At 40.2% G+C, this 20,008-nt stretch overlaps 1 protein-coding gene across 1 annotated transcript; it reads left to right on the plus strand.

Moving 5' to 3' along the window:
* Window positions 1-334: 334 nt before the first annotated feature.
* ERCC4 (ERCC excision repair 4, endonuclease catalytic subunit) lies at window positions 335-15,894 on the plus strand. The gene is made up of 11 exons (XM_036392721.2): window positions 335-508; window positions 1,835-2,015; window positions 4,701-4,896; window positions 6,199-6,406; window positions 7,487-7,667; window positions 8,020-8,154; window positions 8,729-8,839; window positions 9,974-10,565; window positions 11,273-11,365; window positions 11,996-12,108; window positions 13,142-15,894. Exons 1-11 carry the CDS (start codon window positions 335-337, stop codon window positions 13,873-13,875), a joined length of 2,718 nt encoding a protein of 905 aa, XP_036248614.1. The 3' UTR covers window positions 13,876-15,894.
* The last annotated feature ends 4,114 nt before the right edge of the window (window positions 15,895-20,008 follow it).

Consider the following 20,008-nt stretch of genomic DNA (forward strand, 5'->3'; position numbering starts at 1 on the left):
CTGGGGGGCCTGTTCAGTGCCCACCCTATGGATGAAAAACCTTTTCCTCGTATCTAACCCAAACACAAAATGCTTGGAGAGGACCGGCTACCTCGCATTTCCACTCGGCACGCACTCCCTGCACGGAGAGAAGCGGAGGCTCATCTGGCCGCAGTGGGAGCCCGTGTGTGGGATCCGTCCCCGCCCGCGGTGGGATCCGTGAGGGGACGGACATTTCCCTGAGGGACCCTGCTGTCCTCGCGCCCCGGGAACCCGCCCGCCTGGAGGACCGCGCGCGTGCCCGCCAGGGGGCGCTGTCGGGGAGCGCGCGCGCGTGCGCGGGAGCGGTGCCGCGATGGCGGCGCTGCTGGAGCACGAGAGCCAGATCTTCCTGGAGCTCTTCCACCGCGACGGGCTCGTCGTGTGCGCCCGCGGGCTCGGCATCGACCGCCTGCTGCTGCGCTTCCTGCGCCTCTACTGCGAGCCCGCCAGCCTCGTGCTCGTGCTCAACACCAGCCCCGCCGAGGAGGTGAGGGCAGCTGCCAGCGCCCGCCCCTTCCCCTCCCGGCTGCGGCGGGCGCGTCCCGGGGCTGGCCGGCGGCTCTGTGGCTGCCCCGGCCGGCAGAGCGGCTCCCCGGTCTGGCGGGAGGGTGTGCGGGCTCCGGTGAGGGCAGCGCGGGGCGCGGGCCGGGCGCTGTGCACCGGCCCCGGCACAGAACCACGGAACGGTCAGGCTGGTAGGGAGCACAGTGGCTCCTCCGATCCCGCTTCCCTGCTCAGGCAGGGTCACTCAGAGCACACAGCACAGGATTGTGTCCAGATGGTGTTCTGGAATATCTGCAGTGAGGGAGCCTCCACAGCCAGTCTGGACAATCAGTCCCAGGGCTCGGGCACTCTCAGGGAAGAAGTTCTTCCTCGTGCTCAGGTGGAACTTCCCGGGCATCAGTTCCTGCCCGTTCCTCCTGTGCCACTGCTGGGCCAGGGAGCAGAGCCCGGTCCCTGCTCTGAGCCCTCCCTGCTCCCACTGACAGGCGCTGCTGAGGGCTCCTCTCAGCCATCTCCTCTGGAGGCTCAACAGCCCCAGCTCCTTCAGCCTTTCCTCACAAGAGAGAGGCTCCAGTCCCCTCCTTCTCTCTGTCGCCCTCTGCTCCCGCAGCTCCGTGTCCCTTTTGTCCTGAGGTGCCCAGAACTGGACCCAGCACTCCAGATGTGCCCCAGCAGGGCTGAGCAGAGGGGCAGGGTCACCTCCCCGACCTGCTGGCAATGCTCTTCCTCATGCACCCCAGGATCTTCCAGGAGTTCTTGGCCACAAGGCACTGCTGACTCAGGGACAGCTTGTTGTCCACCCCCAGGTCCTGGGGAAGCTGACAAACCACACACATTCGGGATTGGGGCAGTTGGATTTCTACTCCTGCAGCACAATGAAGTCCTAGTAACACTCATGAGCTGATAGCACTAAAAGATGATTTCTTCCCAGTTCTCTGTTCTTAAGGCAGTATTAAAATTGCATTTTCTCTGAAAATGAGATATTGAAATATAAGAAAATGTAAGCTCCTGAAGTGTCAGTTGCTCATTTTTATGTAAGTATTGTCCAGTTACTATTGACTATGTAGATTTTTTTAAATCACCTAGATGAGTTTGAAACTGAAGAAAGTATGTCAAAGAAAAAATCATAATAATTCTGACTTCTTCTAGTATGTTATACTATCATGTCTTAATCTGTTTTTGAGAGCTCCTCAAAATTACCAGAGTATAATAAAGGTATAAAATTACCAGAGTGAAATAAAGGTTCTTTATGGATCCCTTTCTCTGGATACCACAATAATGTCTTGTGTTTTTATTGTGTTTGGTTTAGGAGTATTTTATTGATCAGCTGAGGTCAGATGGAGTTGTTCATCTCCCTCGACGCGTTACCAATGAAATTGCAAATAATACTCGATATGAATTTTATACACAAGGAGGAGTCATCTTTGCAACCAGTCGGATCCTTGTGGTCGATTTCCTTACTGACAGAATTCCTGCCAATCTCATTACTGGTAAGAGCATAATGAAATAAAGGTGAGAGTGTTCTGTTTGAAAATACACAAAGCTTAAAAAAAATTCTGTATGAAGAATTCTACTAACAGGTATTGAGGTTGAAGAATTAGTCCTTTCCCCCCCCCACCAAGACTGAGGTGAAAGGAGCAAATATGTAGTTCTTTTGTTCCTTTTTTTTTTTCCTCTCAACTCATTAGCTTTATTTAATCATACACTTTAAAAAGGCTTTCAAAGAAGAATAATTGATTGTACTTGGTGAAATAATGTCCTGGGATCTATTGGACACTGGCCTGTCATTAAAACAGATTTTAGATGTCACGCTTTATGAGCCATGCACACTACCTATATTTTTGCATTAACAAATTACTCCTGATGACTTCTCATAAAAAAATACCTTTGTATTGACACACTTGGCTGCTATGCACATAGCAATATTTCGAAGTAATGCTGTTACTGTAATTGTAAAGATTTGGAGAATAGCTTGCAAACTTCTTTTGTAGTTATATAGAAGCTATACATGGAAGATGCAAGAGCTACCCTTCTCTGTTCCCCTTCCCCCCAGCCACTCTTGTTTTTATGTTCCTGTCTAATGTGGAAACCCTGTTATAGCCTGGAGAGCTGGAAAAAGAGAGCTCTAAGAGCCAGGGATTTAAGAATATTTTACTGTTTTTTAAGTGTTAACATCTTAATGATTAAACATAGCTGAATATTGTATGCTTAGAAGAATGTGAGTTTCTGCTTCAGAATCTGTACCTCCTTCCTTTCAGTCAAGCTACAGCAAGTTCTACTGTAAAACATTTTGAACACTTTTAGGCTGGAGTCGAAGAACACCAGATTTCTAAATTCAAAAGAAGTGAATAGGTTTTCTGGGCAACCTGTGGTAATTTCTCTTTTTCCCTTGACTCCTTTCTCTTTACCTTTCTACCCTACCAAAGAAGAAGGGAAAAAAAAATAAAAGAAGAAATACTGCAAAGTTTTAAAACTGGTGCTGTCCTTTATTGCCACAGAGCTGTGACAGGTTTTGCATTGCCACCAGAGGTCGGTATGAGAGCAGCTGCAATCGAGTGGTGGCTTCATTCTCAGCCTCCCAACACCTGGGTCTGTGTGCCTTGTCTGTGTGTGAGATTGTACAGCAAAATGTTGTAGTAGTGTTTCATGAGGAGATAACAGCAAAAGCCTTTCTAGGTGTTAAAAATGTCATTTGTAAAATCAGCATGAAATAACATCTGAGGAACTCATAAATCCAGCTAAATGAAGGTAAGAAATTCTCATTGCAGTAAAGCAGAAATATTCCTGGTGGTTTTAGCAGAGTAGAAATTATGTGCTTGACAGCACAGTGAAACTGATGCAAGCTGGTGTAGTAAAAAGTGGCAAGTTGTTTCTACCAAGGCTTACAGAGCAGGTGTGAACTCCCTTCATAAGCAGGAAGGTATTACAATAAACACAGTCTTACTGACCTGTTAGAAATTCTGTCTTTCCTGTCCTGTCCATCTGGGGTCACATCTTGAAAAATTTGGAAGGTATTCAGAGATGATCATGTACGGGAAAATTTGCTTCATAGGACAGGTCTAACAATATCTAGATAGAAAAAGACCTTGTAGTGGATTATTTCAGGACTTAATTATGAAAGATGAGCAGTTGTATGGAAGTCTATTTTCTGGATGCTTTTTCATTTAGCAAGCAAAGGCATATTAAAACCAATGGCTGCGTGCTGAGTTGAGGAGACTTGTTACAGAAATTAAATGCTCTGTAAGTTTATTAGCTTCTGTAGGCACAAGATAAAACCTGTGGTGTTTGATGTCCTTTGCTTCCATTTTAGAAAGGCATTTATGATTCCCCTAGAAGCTGTGAACAGATACCACATAGGCCTGAATTCAGTAGGGGGAGAAGAAAATAATGCAATGTTCTGTTTACCATGATTAGCATGAGGAAAAAACAAGCCTTGGTTTAGCAGGTCTTGGCTGAGTGAACTTTGAACTTCAGAAATGTTTGCCTCAACCACATAATTAAATTAAACTCTTGTTTCATTTCTCTTTATTGAAATGTGCTTGATAAGTCTTTTATTCCTACTGCACCCATAGCCATGAAGAAAACTGGTGAGGTACTCATATATTTGTTAATACTTGCTGTCCTTGAGTGTGAATATGGGAGAGAAAAGCAAAATAAATGTTTTCAGAAGTTCTTTGATTATGTAAACACTTGAACTGTTACCAGTTCAAGTAACAGTTGAAAAAGTTACTTGACATGTCTGTAATTCCAGAATTTCTCTAAACAAAAGAATTCAACTATCACAGCCTTGAACACATGAAACTTGCTTTGTTGTAACAATGTGTTATGTCATGCATCTGCTTTTCCTGCTTTTAAAAGACTCAAGTTCAAGTTATGCCTCAGGAGTAGAGAATTTTCCTAGCTAATAAGTCCTGCCACTCATTCACAAGCTTTTTTCCTGTTAAAGATGCATTATTAACCCAGTTCTGTTATTTGGCAATTCCATGGTACTGAAACTGAGGAGTCACTTGTTTCAACCCCAGAAAGTTTGTTCAACCTTCATTTTAGATGACTTAAATTCCTGTATTTAAACAACAGTAGAAGAATAAGACAGTTGTGAGGAAAAATCCGTACAAACCTGGACCTTTCTGTATTTTTATTTTTTTTAAACTTGATTATTTTTTTTCTCTTGCCAGGTATTTTGGTGTACAAAGCACACAGAATCATTGAGTCCTGTCAGGAGGCATTCATCTTGCGACTTTATCGCCAGAAGAACAAGCAAGGCTTCATCAAAGCTTTTACAGATAATGCAGTTGCATTTAACACTGGCTTTTGTCATGTGGAAAGAGTGATGAAGAATCTTTTTGTTGGGAAGCTTTATCTGTGGCCAAGGTGAGGCAGTTCTTTACTTCACTGGAGAGTTAAACTTAGAGGAAAGATGAAGGATGTTACAGTGGGTTCCCAAGGAAATGAGGTGTATGCAGTCACGCTGCTAATCTGTGTTCCCTCCTCTATTCCCAAACAAAATTTTTTCAGATTTTGACAGAAGTAGTCTTAAAGATGCTGAATTTCTGAGAGTATTTTTGAAAATGGACTCCAATTGACTGTATTAAAGGAATGAACCTTATGGCAGAGCTCTCCTGTTAGTCAACAGAAATCACAGCAAAAAGTGACATTCTTTACAGTTTAAGAAAAACTTCTCTTACTAAACAAGAGTACCTAAGCTTCTCTTACTAAACAGCAGAACAGTCTCTCAGTTCTGCTATTCATGGACATGTTTGTTTCCAGCTGTTCTGAAACTCCGTGCATCTCTTTCTACATGTCAGATTATTTCAATCTTCTTACACACCTGTGCTGTGTATGAAGAACATTTCTTGATGACTGTTAAAAAACCAATTGCCAAAATGCAGCATGCACGGAGTCTTCCAGGAGCAGATCCACAAAAGGAACTGAACACTCTGATGACTCAGTCAGTGCTTTTGCCCTGGGCAGGAGCTCTGCCCATTTGTTCCATTGGTCCGGGCTGGAATGTGTTTCACTCCTTCTTAAGGAATGGCTCCTCTGCATTGTAAATTCCTTAACAGTCTTTCAGTATCCCAGGGAAGTAGAAGTGGACATACCTGGGCTAGGAAAGGTTGAGTAGAAGCTCTCTAGATTTCCTTCCTTGACTTCCATGAAAAGACCTGGGGCTGCAGGCTGCAGTAAGGGAAATGTCCATGGAGTTGTAGAGGTCAGCAGCCATGGGGTTCTCTGAGCCTCCTCCTGTCAGGAACAGTCAGGTGGCATCCCTGGATCTGTGCTGCTGGAGTGGCTCCAAGGACAGGCTTCCAACAAGGACCTGCAGGTTGGCATTGCAATGAACCTCTTCCAGTTTCTCCCTTATATGATTTTTTGGGCTAATTTTAATATTTGTTATGTGTGATGATGATGCAGAATCCAGTGCAGTAATTTTCCATGGATCATTCACCAGCACTGTAGGCTCACATGACTAGAATGACTACAGTCATAATTGTGGAACAGATGGTTTTCCAGGGCTGTTCATAAGATTGCAGTCTTCACATCAGTAGAAAATTACTTTGGAATTAACTTAGTTGTTTACATTTTAAATAATTGTAATTGTAGTTTGTACAAACTTTTGAATAATTCTAAGTCAAAAGTATCCATGTAAATCTTAAGAAGCTGTTTTTCTCCTAGATTTCATATAGCAGTGCACTCGTTTTTAGAGAAGCATAAACCTGAAGTGGTGGAAATTCATGTGGCAATGACCCCTGCTATGCTTGCTATCCAGACTGCAATCCTGGACATTCTGAATGCATGTCTGAAGGAACTGAAACGTTACAACCCAGCTCTTGAAGTAGAAGATCTATCTTTAGAGAATGCTCTTGCTAAACCTTTTGACAAGGTAACAATTTTGATTGTTCTGCAGTGTCTAAGTAACAGGATATAGATCTCCAAAGTGCCTGCCATGCAGACAGAAATGTTATTTGCAAAATAAATAACCAGCAGCAGCTGAGTGTTCTCCCATGACATGTTTATTACTGGTACAAGGGGATGTAATGGTGATGTGACAGTTGCCAGTAGGGTTTTTGATGTATTGGTGTTATTGTTCTTCCTTCATTTCCAAAGTCCCAAGAGTAAGAACACCTCAATTCATGGTTATAATGATAATTGTTGCTGCTGTTATTAAAAAGACAGCTGCAACTTCAGCTCAGAATACTTTGGAGATAAGTATCAGTAATTGCCATACACATACTCTCCCCTTTTCCTTTTGAATTTCTTGCTTGTGTTTTTTATTCTCTCTAGTAGAAGCAGCACTGTATGTACTAGACAATATGCACATGCATGTATCTGCTGTATCTTTAATCGTTATGTATGTCAATAACTTTGGGTTCACTGTTATTTTTGACAGATCTGCAATGTGTGGCACACATATGCTTTTGTTAGGGTGAAATCAGCTGTCATAGTGCAACACAGTTATTGGTTAACTGATTTAATCTGTATGGAAGGCCTTCTGTACTTTAAATATTTGAAGGTTCTTTCTTGGGGTCTATAAGTTGCACATCTTCATGGTACCTATCTTGATTTTGGAAACTAAATGACATTATAATGGTTTTTTCTGTACCTAAGGACACTAGATACTAAATACAACAGGCCAGTACCAGTAAAACAAGGGTGTTTTTTTATAATTTCACCAATATTTTATTATTAGATGGTGAGGAAAAAATTTATTGAAAGCATTAAATTGTATGTGTCTGCTAATTGCTGAAATGTGTTTCATAAAGACATCTATATTATGTTAACTTTGTTTTGATATAAGTTACCATATTTTAGCAAACATCTCACCAGTACATATTTATTTTGGTATCTGCAATAACTTTGGGAAACCAGAGCCTGTAAAGTTAAAGTGGATTCTCAGCTTGTTAGAAGCTATAATGCAATGCTGTATGTTTGACACTCCAAACGTTCCAATTTTAATTTCCAGACAATCCGCCACTATTTAGATCCTCTCTGGCATCAGCTTGGAGCTAAGACAAAGTCTTTGGTGCAGGATTTGAAGATCCTCCGTACTTTGCTACTGTATCTAACCCAGTATGATTGTGTCACTTTCCTTAATCTCCTGGAGTCACTGAAAGCAAGTGAAAAAGCTTTTGGTGAGAATTCAGGTAAACATGGAATAACCATACAAGTTAATGCATGAAACGGTGCAATGTTGATGTTTTTAATTATCGTTCCCAAACATATGAAAGTATCTAATTAGCTTTTACACAACCAGCCATAAGGACGTAGGTTTTTATTGACAGATAATTCTTTCATCTTCCCACTTAACTGCTGTTACTTAACAGAGTGAGATTTGCATCACATTTTTGTCTTTTATTAAGCTGGTGATTACACAGCAAGCAGGTAGGGCAGGTATTCCAGCTGAAGATCTGGAGCTTTTATTGCAGAGGGTTGGAACACATACACATTGCAGATGTCAAACTACTTACTACTGCTTCCTTCTCATTTCCTCTCCAGGCTGGCTGTTCCTTGACTCCAGTACTTCAATGTTTGTGAATGCTCGAGCTCGAGTTTATCGCATTGCAGATGAGAAACTGAATCAGAAAGGCAAAGGCTCAGGCTCTGAAAAACGTGATGTAAAGAAGGAAAATGGTACTGATCATTCCTAATTTTAAGTTTAAGAGTGTCACACGATTCCAAGTGCTTTGCATATTATTACTTGTACTCTGGTTCCCTGCATGAACTTCCACAGCTCAGGATCTCAGTCTGTTAGCTGGGATAAATTGAGATATAATCGAAGTTCCCAAAGCATATGATAAACAACGTAAAAGAGTCACAGAGTAGGGATTCTCCTAAGCTTGCTCAGCTGATCACTGGAAGAGCTTTTGTGAAATTGTTCTTGCATTACATTGATGTTTAGCTTCATCTTTATTATCTTATGTGAAAGAGTAGGAGGCTGTGGTTGCTTTTATTAAAAAATATATTCAGGAGTTTCAGAATTGAAGAATGAGTGAATACTTCACTGTTTTGCTTCACAAAAGCATTTATCTCCATTTTTAAATTTAAGAGTGTTCTCCACCTCATTAGCATAACAAGTTGCATATGTAGGCTGTTGAATATCATATGTGCCAACAGCCATCACACTAATGACATCTAACCACTGATTTAAAGTCTGAAGGATATTTTGCCTGCAAGAGCTGCTATGTTCAATCTTACTTTGTTTCAGAACTGAAAAGGGAATTGGTTCTAGAAAGTAACCCAAAATGGGAAGCTCTGAGAGAAGTACTGAAAGAGATTGAAAATGAGAATAAGAACAGTGACAACCTTGGCGGTCCAGGTGAGAGAATACTAAATTATGCAAGTTTTCCAGGAATTCTACTGGTTTGTACTTCTGCTTGACCTTGGAGAGAAGGAACTAACCCTTTTCTGTAGTTTTATCAAAGAGCTGGTTTAAATTTAGTAATTTGTGGCCTCAAGATGAGGAATTTTTGTACATTATGTACATAAACTATGTAAAATTAAACTCTTAGTAGGTCTTGCTCTAAAAGAGAAATGCTGTTCCTACAATGCAATACTTTTTAGGAAAGAACCTTCATTATTCTGAAAAAACATTTTAGGTTACATTTCAGTAATCTACTGATACCTTAGTTCCAAGCCAAATAAAACAGATATGGAGATTTATAATGATCAAAGCACCATTCACTCATTTCTGAAGTTTGGGTTCAAAACAAAAATAGGGGTTCTGTCTTACACCCTTTCTAACTTGCACATTCTTCTCATGCACCTGAAAATTTGCTTTGCATGGGTTGCATATAAATGAGGTAGAGATTAGAGGCAGGGAAGAGAGTCTAACTGCTATGCTGCCTTTCCTATTTTAGGGCTTTTCATTCCCTTAAAATTTAGCAAGTTTTATTTTAGGAAATAGTAAGGGTAAAAAAGTGCTCTTTTCTCCCACCCACAGTGTTCTGACTCTGGGTAAGAACTGGCTCTCTCTCCCAGTGTTGTAGGAGTTTATCTGAGTCAGCTTGCAGAGAATTGTTATTCACCAATGTCAATAATACTGTGTGAAACATGTGTTTTGTAGACTCTCTAACACAGCTGACAAATTAGAATGGTCTAAATTAAGTTCTCTCTTATTCCACATCTTAAAAATGAGTAGTTGTTTGAGTATGTTTCAACACGCACTGGATCTGCCTCATTTCCAATGGTCAGATGGAAAACTTTATGAATTTAGATATTGTAAGAAAAAGGAATGTTGAACTTCCATTGATCTACTCTAATTTTTTTTGGTGCAAAAAGCCATGCAATTTAGATTCTCTCAAAGTCCAGAGCAGCTGTGGCAGCCGAATGTGAAGGCATTTGGCAGGCACAGGGCTTGGATCAGTGCAAGCCATTGGCTCGGGAGGTGCTTTAGCTGGATAAGAAGCACAGCATTACAGGCTGTAAACATGGTATTGTTTCTTGACTGCAGGGCAAGTGCTCATCTGTGCCAGTGATGACCGAGCCTGTGCACAGCTCAGGGAGTATATTATTACTGGAGCAGAAGCTTTCTTAACAAGACTTTATAACAAAACCTTCGGAAAGGACGAGAAAGCTGCAGAAGTGTGGATTAAGGACAGAAAAGCCATGAAGTCCAAAGGAAATGCCAAACCAGACACAGGGCCTCAAGCCAAAAAAGCCAAACTGACAGCTTCTTCAAAACAAAATAAACAGAAGAAGCAGCAAGACCGGACTCTAATCCAAATGATAGGGAAAACTGAGGAGGAAAAGAGAGAGGAGGTGGAGGTGGAAGACAACAAAGAATTAAGTAGTAGCCAAGAAGGCAACATTGAAGAGATCATTCCTGAAGATTTTGATTTCAGCTTGCCCTCAGATTGTTACTATGGGATTTTCAAGGACCCACTGACAATTATCCACCCACTGCAGGGCTGTGGGGATCCCTACGCGCTCACTCGGGTGCTGCACGAAGTAGAACCCAGATATGTTGTGCTGTATGATGCAGAACTCACTTTTGTTCGGCAGCTGGAAATCTACAAGGCAAGCAGGCCTGGGAAGCCTTTGAGGCAAGTTGACTTGGCCAGGGTAATTGTAGTCTGAAAAGAAAAAATTGGAAGTGCACTGTCAGCAGTCAGTGCAGAACATGCTGCTGTTCATTTTCATTAGCTACCTTCCAGTTCCTGTTGAGCACTTCAGTTTAAACAAAAGCAGAATGTCTGGTGTAACCAAAAGATAATTTTTACTTTCCAGCAGGTATTTAGTCCCTTAACGGCAGAAACATATCTGTTAAAAAAAGAAACAATTCCAAGATCTCTGCTTCAATGATTTTAGTGGCAGTAGATCATTTTCAGGTGGAGTAGTCTCATTTTAAACCATCTCTGAAGATATGATTTTTAAAGAAAAGGATTCATTTTGGGTTTAATTAATTTTCACATTTCCTGATGTTCATCATGCTGAAGACCAGTAATTCAGAAACTGTAACAGAGAAGCAAGTAAAGGAAACACAATAAAGAAAATTAGTATTTGCAGTTATAGCAACTGACAGAAAGATCACCACATTGGGTATATGTATTTAATACACCTGGAAATTGCAAAACTCAGTTTTATGAATAAATGTCACATACTGATTAAAAACATAGAAAACTTAAAATTTAATATGCTATTAACTAGTCAGGCATTTACTGCTACTAACCTTAAATTTACTGGTTGTGAATTTTTTTAACTTAATACAAAGTTTTGTGACCTCTTTTGTTTTTCTCTTTTACACCTACAGAGTTTATTTCCTCATCTATGGGGGCTCCACGGAAGAGCAGCGCTACCTCACAGCTCTGAGGAAGGAGAAGGAGGCCTTCGAAAAACTCATTCGGTAACCCAGTGTAACTGCCTTTAGAATTAGTGTTTCATGTAATTCCCCAATATGCTGACATTTTAAATAGAGTGAAGTTCTTAACTGTGTGAAGGCTTTAAATAAACTTTTAATTCAATTCTTTGTCAGATGTAAAGACTACTTTCCTATTGAGAGTCACCAAAAAGTCAAAACTTTCCTTTTCAGAGCACCTGCTATTTTGTTTATTAATTTTAGCAGGATTTAATATTAACATAAAGGCTAATCAGCATCACCTGAATTTTTTCCTAATTGTCTATGAAGTTCATTTGTGTAATTGTGTTTTTGCAGGTAACATTTCTTGTAAGATCGTTCCTAAAGCTCTTATAACCTAAGTCAGTTGAGGAAACAAAACATTTCCTTAGACTGCATAAGACAGTATTTTTACTGACAGTGCATTCTCAGCAGGTTACAGTGCTTTTACTAGTCATTAGTTCCTTTGTAAAAGGAAAAAACTAAAAAAACTGAGAAAATTGCATTTCTGATTGGGCTTGCATTTAGTATTAAATTATATATAATTTTACATCTGGATGAAGGGTATTGAAATATTTCAATCTTCTCTACTCCTGTATTTGCAGTTTTTAGTGTGTGTGTGTGTTTGTGGTTCCTTAGAGAGAAGGCCAGCATGGTTGTTCCTGAAGAAAGAGAAGGAAGAGATGAAACAAACTTAGACCTCCTCAGAGATGCCAGACCTGCCTCTGCCTCTGCTGACACACGCAAAGCAGGTGAGCAGCTCCTACGTCAGCCCTGCAGCCCAGAGCTTTCCAAAAGTCCCTGAACTATTGCACCTTAAATCTCCCTCAAAGTGCCTGGGGCAGAGACACGTTGTACATTGGCTTCATGCTAAAGAAACATTCCTTCCCAGTGACAATGAACTGGGGGTTCCTTTGAAAGTACAGGTTAATGAAGTATTTGACCATTAAGATGGATACCATTTGGATTGCTCCTCGTCAGATTCTTGGTTATGAGGCTGTCTAGTGCTGCTTGTAGGAAGATAAATTAAAACATAGACACTGAAGTCTACAGATGGTCAAAGGAAGTGTTGTCCTTGAGCTAGTAAATGATGGGGATTTCTTTTCATCTTGACAAAACATGCTGCCTGGGTAAACAACTGCACATTATGGGTGTGATCACTTTCTTTGTAGTCCTTTTTCTTTTGTTGCAATTCTAGCCATATTTTTGTTCTTTTCCTCTGAGAGTATGCTATGCCTCTGCCTGTTTTTCTTTACTGTTGTTTCTGTAATCCTGCTCTCCTTTGCCATATGCTCTCTAATCTTTGCTATTACATCTTTTGTGGCCTTGGTGCTGCAGTCTTTTTATGTGTCCTGCAGATCTGTAGAGCGCAGCACGTAATTCCCACAATAAAGTGCTGTATTTCTGTGGGAAACAGCTGGAAATAAAAGGGATCAGCTTCATTATCTTGTTTTGCAGGCAGCCTTTTAAAGATTTCCCTGATTCATTTAAATAATTTTCATCTACAGTTTAATCTCCTTCATTGTCACCTATACAAGCTTTCAGCAAGTAGCATGGTAGTTCTACCAAGCTGCAGAGCATGCTCCATAAACTATAGTATATATTTAGGCAAGTAATTTTTTTCTCTAACAGTTAAAAATCAAATGAAATCTTTATTTATTGTATTGCTGAATTTGAGGTATAACTTAAGATGAGAAGTCCATCCATTGCAGAAGCCTTGGCAAGACACAGGAAAACAACCAGAGCAGGATGTACGGGGATAACTGTGTTCATTTTGCTCTTCAGGTGGACAGGAACAGAAGGGTGTCCAGCAAACCATAATCGTGGACATGCGGGAATTCCGTAGCGAGCTTCCATCGCTGATCCATCGCCGTGGGATCGACATCGAGCCCGTGACTTTGGAGGTTGGGGATTATATTCTAACCCCTGACATCTGCGTGGAGCGGAAGAGCATCAGCGATCTGATCGGCTCCCTGAACAACGGCAGGCTGTACGCGCAGTGCGTGGCCATGTGCCGCTACTACAAGCGGCCAGTTCTCCTCATTGAATTTGACCCCAACAAATCCTTCTCCTTGATCCCACGGGGCTCTTTACAGCCAGAAATTTCCAGCAATGATGTTACTTCTAAACTAACCCTTCTCACACTGCACTTCCCAAAGCTACGAATCCTGTGGTGTCCCTCTCCCCACGCTACTGCTGAAGTCTTTGAAGAGTTGAAACAAAACCATCCCCAACCCGACGCAGAAACAGCGATGGCCGTCACCGCAGACTCCGAAATTCTCCCCGACTCAGACAAGTACAACCCTGGGCCTCAGGACTTCCTGCTGAAAATGCCAGGGGTTAATGCAAAGAACTGCCGTGCCTTAATGACCCACGTTAAAAGCATCGCAGAGCTGGTGATGCTGTCCAAGGATGAGCTAGCCAAGATTTTGGGTAATGCTGCCAATGCCACGCAACTCTTCGACTTTATTCACCTGACCTATGCAGAGGCACTAGCCAAAGGAAAAAGCAAAAGATGACTCATGAGATTGTTCAACACGCAGCACAGATAAGCTTTTCTGGCACAGTACTTTGGCAAATACATGAAATATTTTAATAAATGCCCCCTCTAAGATAACCAGCTGTTCCTTGCTAATGCTATTCCATCAGTCTTAATATGTGAGTTAATTATTACTGAAGGCAAGTTTCAAGAGGAAAAAAAATATTTTTAATAGAGAAATGTGAATTATTTTTATTCTTTTTAAAGCACTTCAACCAATTCTATAATACCAGTGAATTAACTAAATTTCTAACTGAAATTAGAAATTTCAGTTAGAAAACTGAAACTAGAAATTTCAGTTAGAAAACTGAAATAAATTTCTAACTGAATTAACTAATTTTCACCAAGACCATAAGAATTAAGTGCTAAGACTAACTGATAAAGGTGTTTTCTTGTGGAAGTTATGATGTCTTGTTCAAGTTAAAAATGTGCTGTGTTTTGATTAGTCTGGGTGACCTGCTGCATGATACAACACTGCTTTTGCCATTTTTAATGTCTCACTCTCTGGCAACTGCCACTTTTTGATTGACAGTGATGAAGCTATTTGAAACACGTTGTGGTCTTTGCTCAGGAGTTTATTTAGACTATACTGGGACTGAATCCTGAATTTTAGAACCTGACCATAAGCCTTTGTCACAGTAAAATCCATTTGTATGCTATGCTCTACATTTTGCTTGCTTACTTCACTACCAGTTACACTTTTTACCATTCCAAAGCCAGTACAGCTCTGTCTTGCTAGATTTTACAAAGTGCTTTCCTTTGGTCTAACTGGGTAGAGATTCTGTGGTACCACAGTGCAACTTAATTTTGAGTGTGCCTTATTTATACTTTTAAGAGGCTTTGTTTTTTACTCAGTTTTGATAGCTCTTTCACTTGAAAGTGAAAAATCTGGGTACACAATTGGCACTGTTCCTTTATACCAAAGAATATTTCCTCTTGTATAATGCAGTCATTTTCTAAGCAAGGTTTTCCAAAAGTGTTGAAAGTTCTTCCAATATTGGCTTCTTTTATGTCCTATTGCTCTTGTATTTTTATGTCCCAAATCAACTGTCTGTCAATAACCTCAGTAAAGCCATTGTCACCTAGAAGATAATACTTTTAGCATTTTGTGTAGCATAAAAGAGGGAAAAGTTTGTCAATATGTGCATTGTTAAATTATATATTCTACATTGAACTTTGATGCAGCTGTGTACAAACTGCCATTGCCAAAAGGGTTGGTCCAGTGTTATTCCATGCTAATGTATTTACATTTGCTATTTACAAAACCTTTATCTATGACTTGCACATGTATTTATATGATTCTAATGGGAACAACAGATTAATATTATCTCCTTCATGAAAGGAGAAAATATTTTTTGTGTTCTGGTTTAGTAAAAACTGTACTGTGCACTTTCAGGTAAAATGTTTATTGTGCATTTTAAGTGTGAATTATGAATTGTTAACTTTAATCTGTGGTTAAGCTATGATAAATTTCCAAGGGAACATTTCTCTGCAGATGCAAATTTTAGTATTAAATACACTCATAATAAGATTAAAATTTGTTCTTTATCTTGTTTTTCATTCGGCTGAATCGATATCAAGACATTTTTATTTTTAGTGTGTGGTTTACAATCCAGATCTTTGGGTTTCTATTGCCCTAGATTCTAATTTATTTAATATGAGAAGAAGTCTTTCAGTTTTGACTTTTGCTTATTCAAACTAATGTTGTGAGATGTGCAGAGGAATACAAGTGTCCTGAGTGCATGATTCAGAAAAGGGCAGCTGAGCAGCCTTTGAGAACAGACATTGCTTGTGCAAGGGCCATTAGGGTGCTCCAGGAACTGTGGCTTTGGGGTTTTTCACAGATGCTGCCTCAGCTCTCTCAGTGAGGTTTGGAGTTTTTGCATTGATGTGTATGGGGTGAAAATGAAGGCTGTAGTAATGGGTGATAAAGCTGTAGCTATGTGTTGTATGCTAGATCAAAGTTACATCATGCAATTAAATAATTATTTGCTAAATATTTTAAGGAAATTGCCTCTTGCTTATATGTGTGGAATTTTCCTTTTTCCTTCTCTGTGCAGGATTTGCCCCTTTTCTCTAGAACAGCCACAAGTGTATGTTGTTGCATGTCATGACTGCCCCTGTGCTTTGGCACTGCACTAGATGAGGTGTGATGGCCAGTTAGAGCTGTGCCTCCTGGGGCAGGAGGAACAGACTGTGCCCCAAGGTGGGAGAGGTCCTGTGTCCTGAGACCACTTCTCCCTGAAATTCTAGAGCCCAAGGTCTGCCTGAATGCAGTCACAGCACAGGCTTGGGTGAATGATGGAAACCCTCTCTTTGACCAACAGTCATGGAATTTGTACATCTTGTCATTGCTGATGTTCTAGATTTGTGCTTTTTTATTAAAAAAGCAAACAAACACCCCCTGCCTTCAGTTTGGGAGTGTCTCAGCTTCTTGCTTGTCCCCAAACCAAGACCTCATGTTCCCAGGTCCCTCATTAGGTACCTCAATGAACTTACACTTGCATTGAAAATACACTTACCAATAGTATCTGCACCTTCTTAATTCATGTCTTGATAAGGTTTTGCAAGGAAATACTCGAATGTTATGAGTTTCAGTGCCATTTTTTATTTTGAGTACGAAATATTAGGAACTCATCTCCCAGACTCTTCAATACAGTCTGACCGTTTTTTTATTTGAGTTTTGATCTGTATTTTGAAAGCTTCTCCTCAATAAATTAAAGGGAAGAAATATCCTCTGTCACCATCTTGAAAACAGGGAAGAACTGTTCGGTAGCTTGGCTGGCCAAGACTTAGCTGAGAGATGAATTCTTCCTGAAGTTAGTGAGGGTAACCAGGGCTGCTACACTGCTATGGTGATTTGTTGTCTAAACAGAAGATGTTGTTGCAATATGTCAAAATAGGCCTGTGTATGTACTAATTTTAGCATCATTTTTTTTTAAGCATGATAAAATTACCTTAATCCACACCATCTGTAAAGCAGACTTCCTAGGAATCTTTAATCAGGACTAAACAGATACCATTTTCTCAGCTTGCATTTTACCCTAGTTCTGTCTGTGAGAGCTTCCCTCTATAAATTAAAGCACAGTTTTCATTTCTAGGGTCCTCAGTTCCTCATTGTTACTTCTTTTTTCTTTCACCTTGATCATCTCCCATCAAAGAGCAGGAGCCTGGAATTATTATTAAACAGCTGACATTGTTTCCAAGCTGGCATTTTCAGTCAGCTGTGCAATCTTGTTCTTGCACTCTCAGCTTCTTCCTCAGCTCTCAGAATGGCACTTAGACCATTCTTATTTTTATTGGTTTTTGTTTAGGAAAACACAGTGGCTATGTGGCAAAATTTTTGGAACTGACTTGCCTTTTTTAATGTAACCTTTCTCATGTAAGTTCAGATCACAATCAATAGTCAAAGTAAAACCACACGTAAGTCTTCCTGTTTATGAGATGCTAAGGTTTACCATGGGCTAGGCCTAGAGTTCAGTGAATTCAAATTTCATTTACCTGAACTCAGAAAATTTGGAATTTTACATAATTAAATTAGCAAGAAGAGAAAAAATTCCCACCTGTAAATTCAGTGTATAGCTCTGGTTTCTGTCTCCTTAGTGACTATTACCTGTTGTCCACAGAAACATGCTAACCTCCAAATTTCAGCACATCAAAACCATCTCCCAAGTGATCCAAAGCCCAGGAGTTTTCCCAGTGAAATTGGCACAGGAAGCCTAAACTTGACAAGGCTGCATTTCAGCCCCCTAAAAACAGGCAGCACAGTTCTAATGTGAGCTCTTTGCACAGAGCCCTGCAGTTCCACGAGGATACACAGTGGAACATGGGCATTGTCCCTCCTCTGAACATCCTGGGCTGAATGGGATGTCCCAGCCGTGTCCCAGCTGTGCAGCTGCACTGGAGATCTGTGAGTCCTGTACTCACAGCATCATTTAACTCTGAATTAAGTAACATTTTACAGTTTCTTCATCACTTTTTTCTTGTGAAAATATAAACTCTTGTGAATTTACTTTATTCTCAGATTCTCTATTCAACTTTTATCTTTCTTCTATTTTTCCTCTGGAATTTTCTGATTTATTTCTTTTTTACATCCCTTATCCTAACCACCACTGTCTGTATTCTTGTCCTTTTGCTTCCCCTCAAGAATGCTTAATAATGCTTAAATATTGTGGCAATTTGTGACGTCTGTTGAGCACAAATAACACTAAATTCTTTGCAAGACTGGCTGCACTGGAGCCTTGTCCAGCACATATTATCAAGGGGATTACATAAAAAAAGTATTGTACTTTGCTTTCATTTTGGCCCCAGACTTGAGGCGTGTCGCACTTGGAAAGCTGACACTCAGGGAAAAGAGAACAGCAGGTTGGCAGTTCTTGCAACATTAAATTCTTGGGTTTGTCTTACATTTCTTTTGAAACAGGTTAAAAGCAGTCCAAATAACAGACACAATAAAATTATAATCAGTTGATTTTATAAATTTTTCCCACCCTGGCAAAATTTTGAATTATTTTTTATGTGTCACAAAACTCTTGGAATCTTATGCATAATAGCAAAAGTTGGAAATTTTCTTGAGGCATTTATATCCCACGACCATTTTTACATATTGCAGTACTACAACTGGCAAGTTCTCAGATCCTGCAAAAACTCTTATTCCATGCTTAAGCATTTACACTAGGGTGTGGGAGATCTGCAACAGCAAAAATATTAACTGCATGTCTTCTATTTTGTCTAGTTTTTCTTTATCCCCTTCTCTAACTCCTCCTGTTGTCAAAATATGCTGTATTTCTGCATCATCTTAAATCCCTGAGTGCTGAGTTTTGGGAAGAACTACAGTCTATAAAATCAACATATATTTGTGTTAAGCTATCACAATTCTAACTTCTGGAGTCTCTAATGCTCTTGCATTTGGAAATCTATCAATCCTCTTTCTCTACAGCCTACACAATGTCTTCCCAACACTTGCAGTGTGACAGCAAGGGGGGCAGACACTCCAACAAAAGCTGGCCAGGATGTAAATGTTCAGATCACCTGCAGCTATAGCCCAACAGCAAAATCTAGAGATCCTTCAAGAAAAGTCCTGCCCATACTAAATACAAAAAAATAGCTAAAATCTTCAAGACACATCCTGTGCAAATCTTGGTGCATGAAGTACCATCTATACAGACAGTCCTTCAGAAAATGAAGATGTCTCAGACAAGCCTTGAACTGCAGCAATAAATCTGGTGTATTACAGTTCACATAACTATTAAAGTTGCCATTTTCTTAAATATTTGCATTATACTGCACATCACCAGCTGACAGAAGTCATAACCAAGTTCTTCTTTTTCACTTTAATATTTACTTGACCGAAGGTCTGAATCACATACGAAGTTATCTGAGTTCCACAAAGTACTATTGGTATTAAAATGTGGAGATTTGGGGTTTTTTGGTCAGCCCCATCAGCTCCTTAGAAATCTCTGACATATTTCTAGTGCTTCAATAACTCTTGTGTAATTACCCAAACAGAGGAAGTTTAGCTGGGGTCCACCCGGAATGTCTGACTTTCCTGGGGCCATCACCAGCTTCAGCACCTGCAGGGGCACACATGGAGTGCCTGCAGAGGGTGACACGAGCCCCACATCGGCTGTGACCCTGAAAAAGCCACCTAAGGCCATCCCCAGTTCTATATTTAAAACTGTTTGTTTAATTGGTGGAGTGCACCAAGAATAAATAATGAGCTAATTCTGAAGATCATTCCCAGAACAACCAGTTCGGATTTTTTTTCTGCAAGTCAGAACTCTCTCCTCTCCTTTGTTTGGGTTTTCTGGATTTTGGTGTTTTTAATGGTTTCATTATCTGAAGGTGAACATCTTTATCTAAAGGCAATTGTAGGAACAGTACAATATTTCAAGCATGAAGCATTCTGCACATGAGTGAGGTTTTGCAGTGTTTTTTACTGAATACAAAAATAGTTAAAAGTTCAAATTCTAAAAACTGGATCAAAGATTCTAACCAGATTGGAGATGAAGTTTCTTCCATTAACAAAAAAAAACAAACCAAAACCAACCCAACAACAACAACAAAAAACCAGCAAACCAAAACAAAAGTCAGTTAAGGAATACTACCACCAG

The sequence above is a fragment of the Molothrus ater genome, chromosome 16 (genome assembly GCF_012460135.2).
Source record: "Molothrus ater isolate BHLD 08-10-18 breed brown headed cowbird chromosome 16, BPBGC_Mater_1.1, whole genome shotgun sequence".
In the NCBI taxonomy this organism is placed as follows: domain Eukaryota; kingdom Metazoa; phylum Chordata; class Aves; order Passeriformes; family Icteridae; genus Molothrus; species Molothrus ater.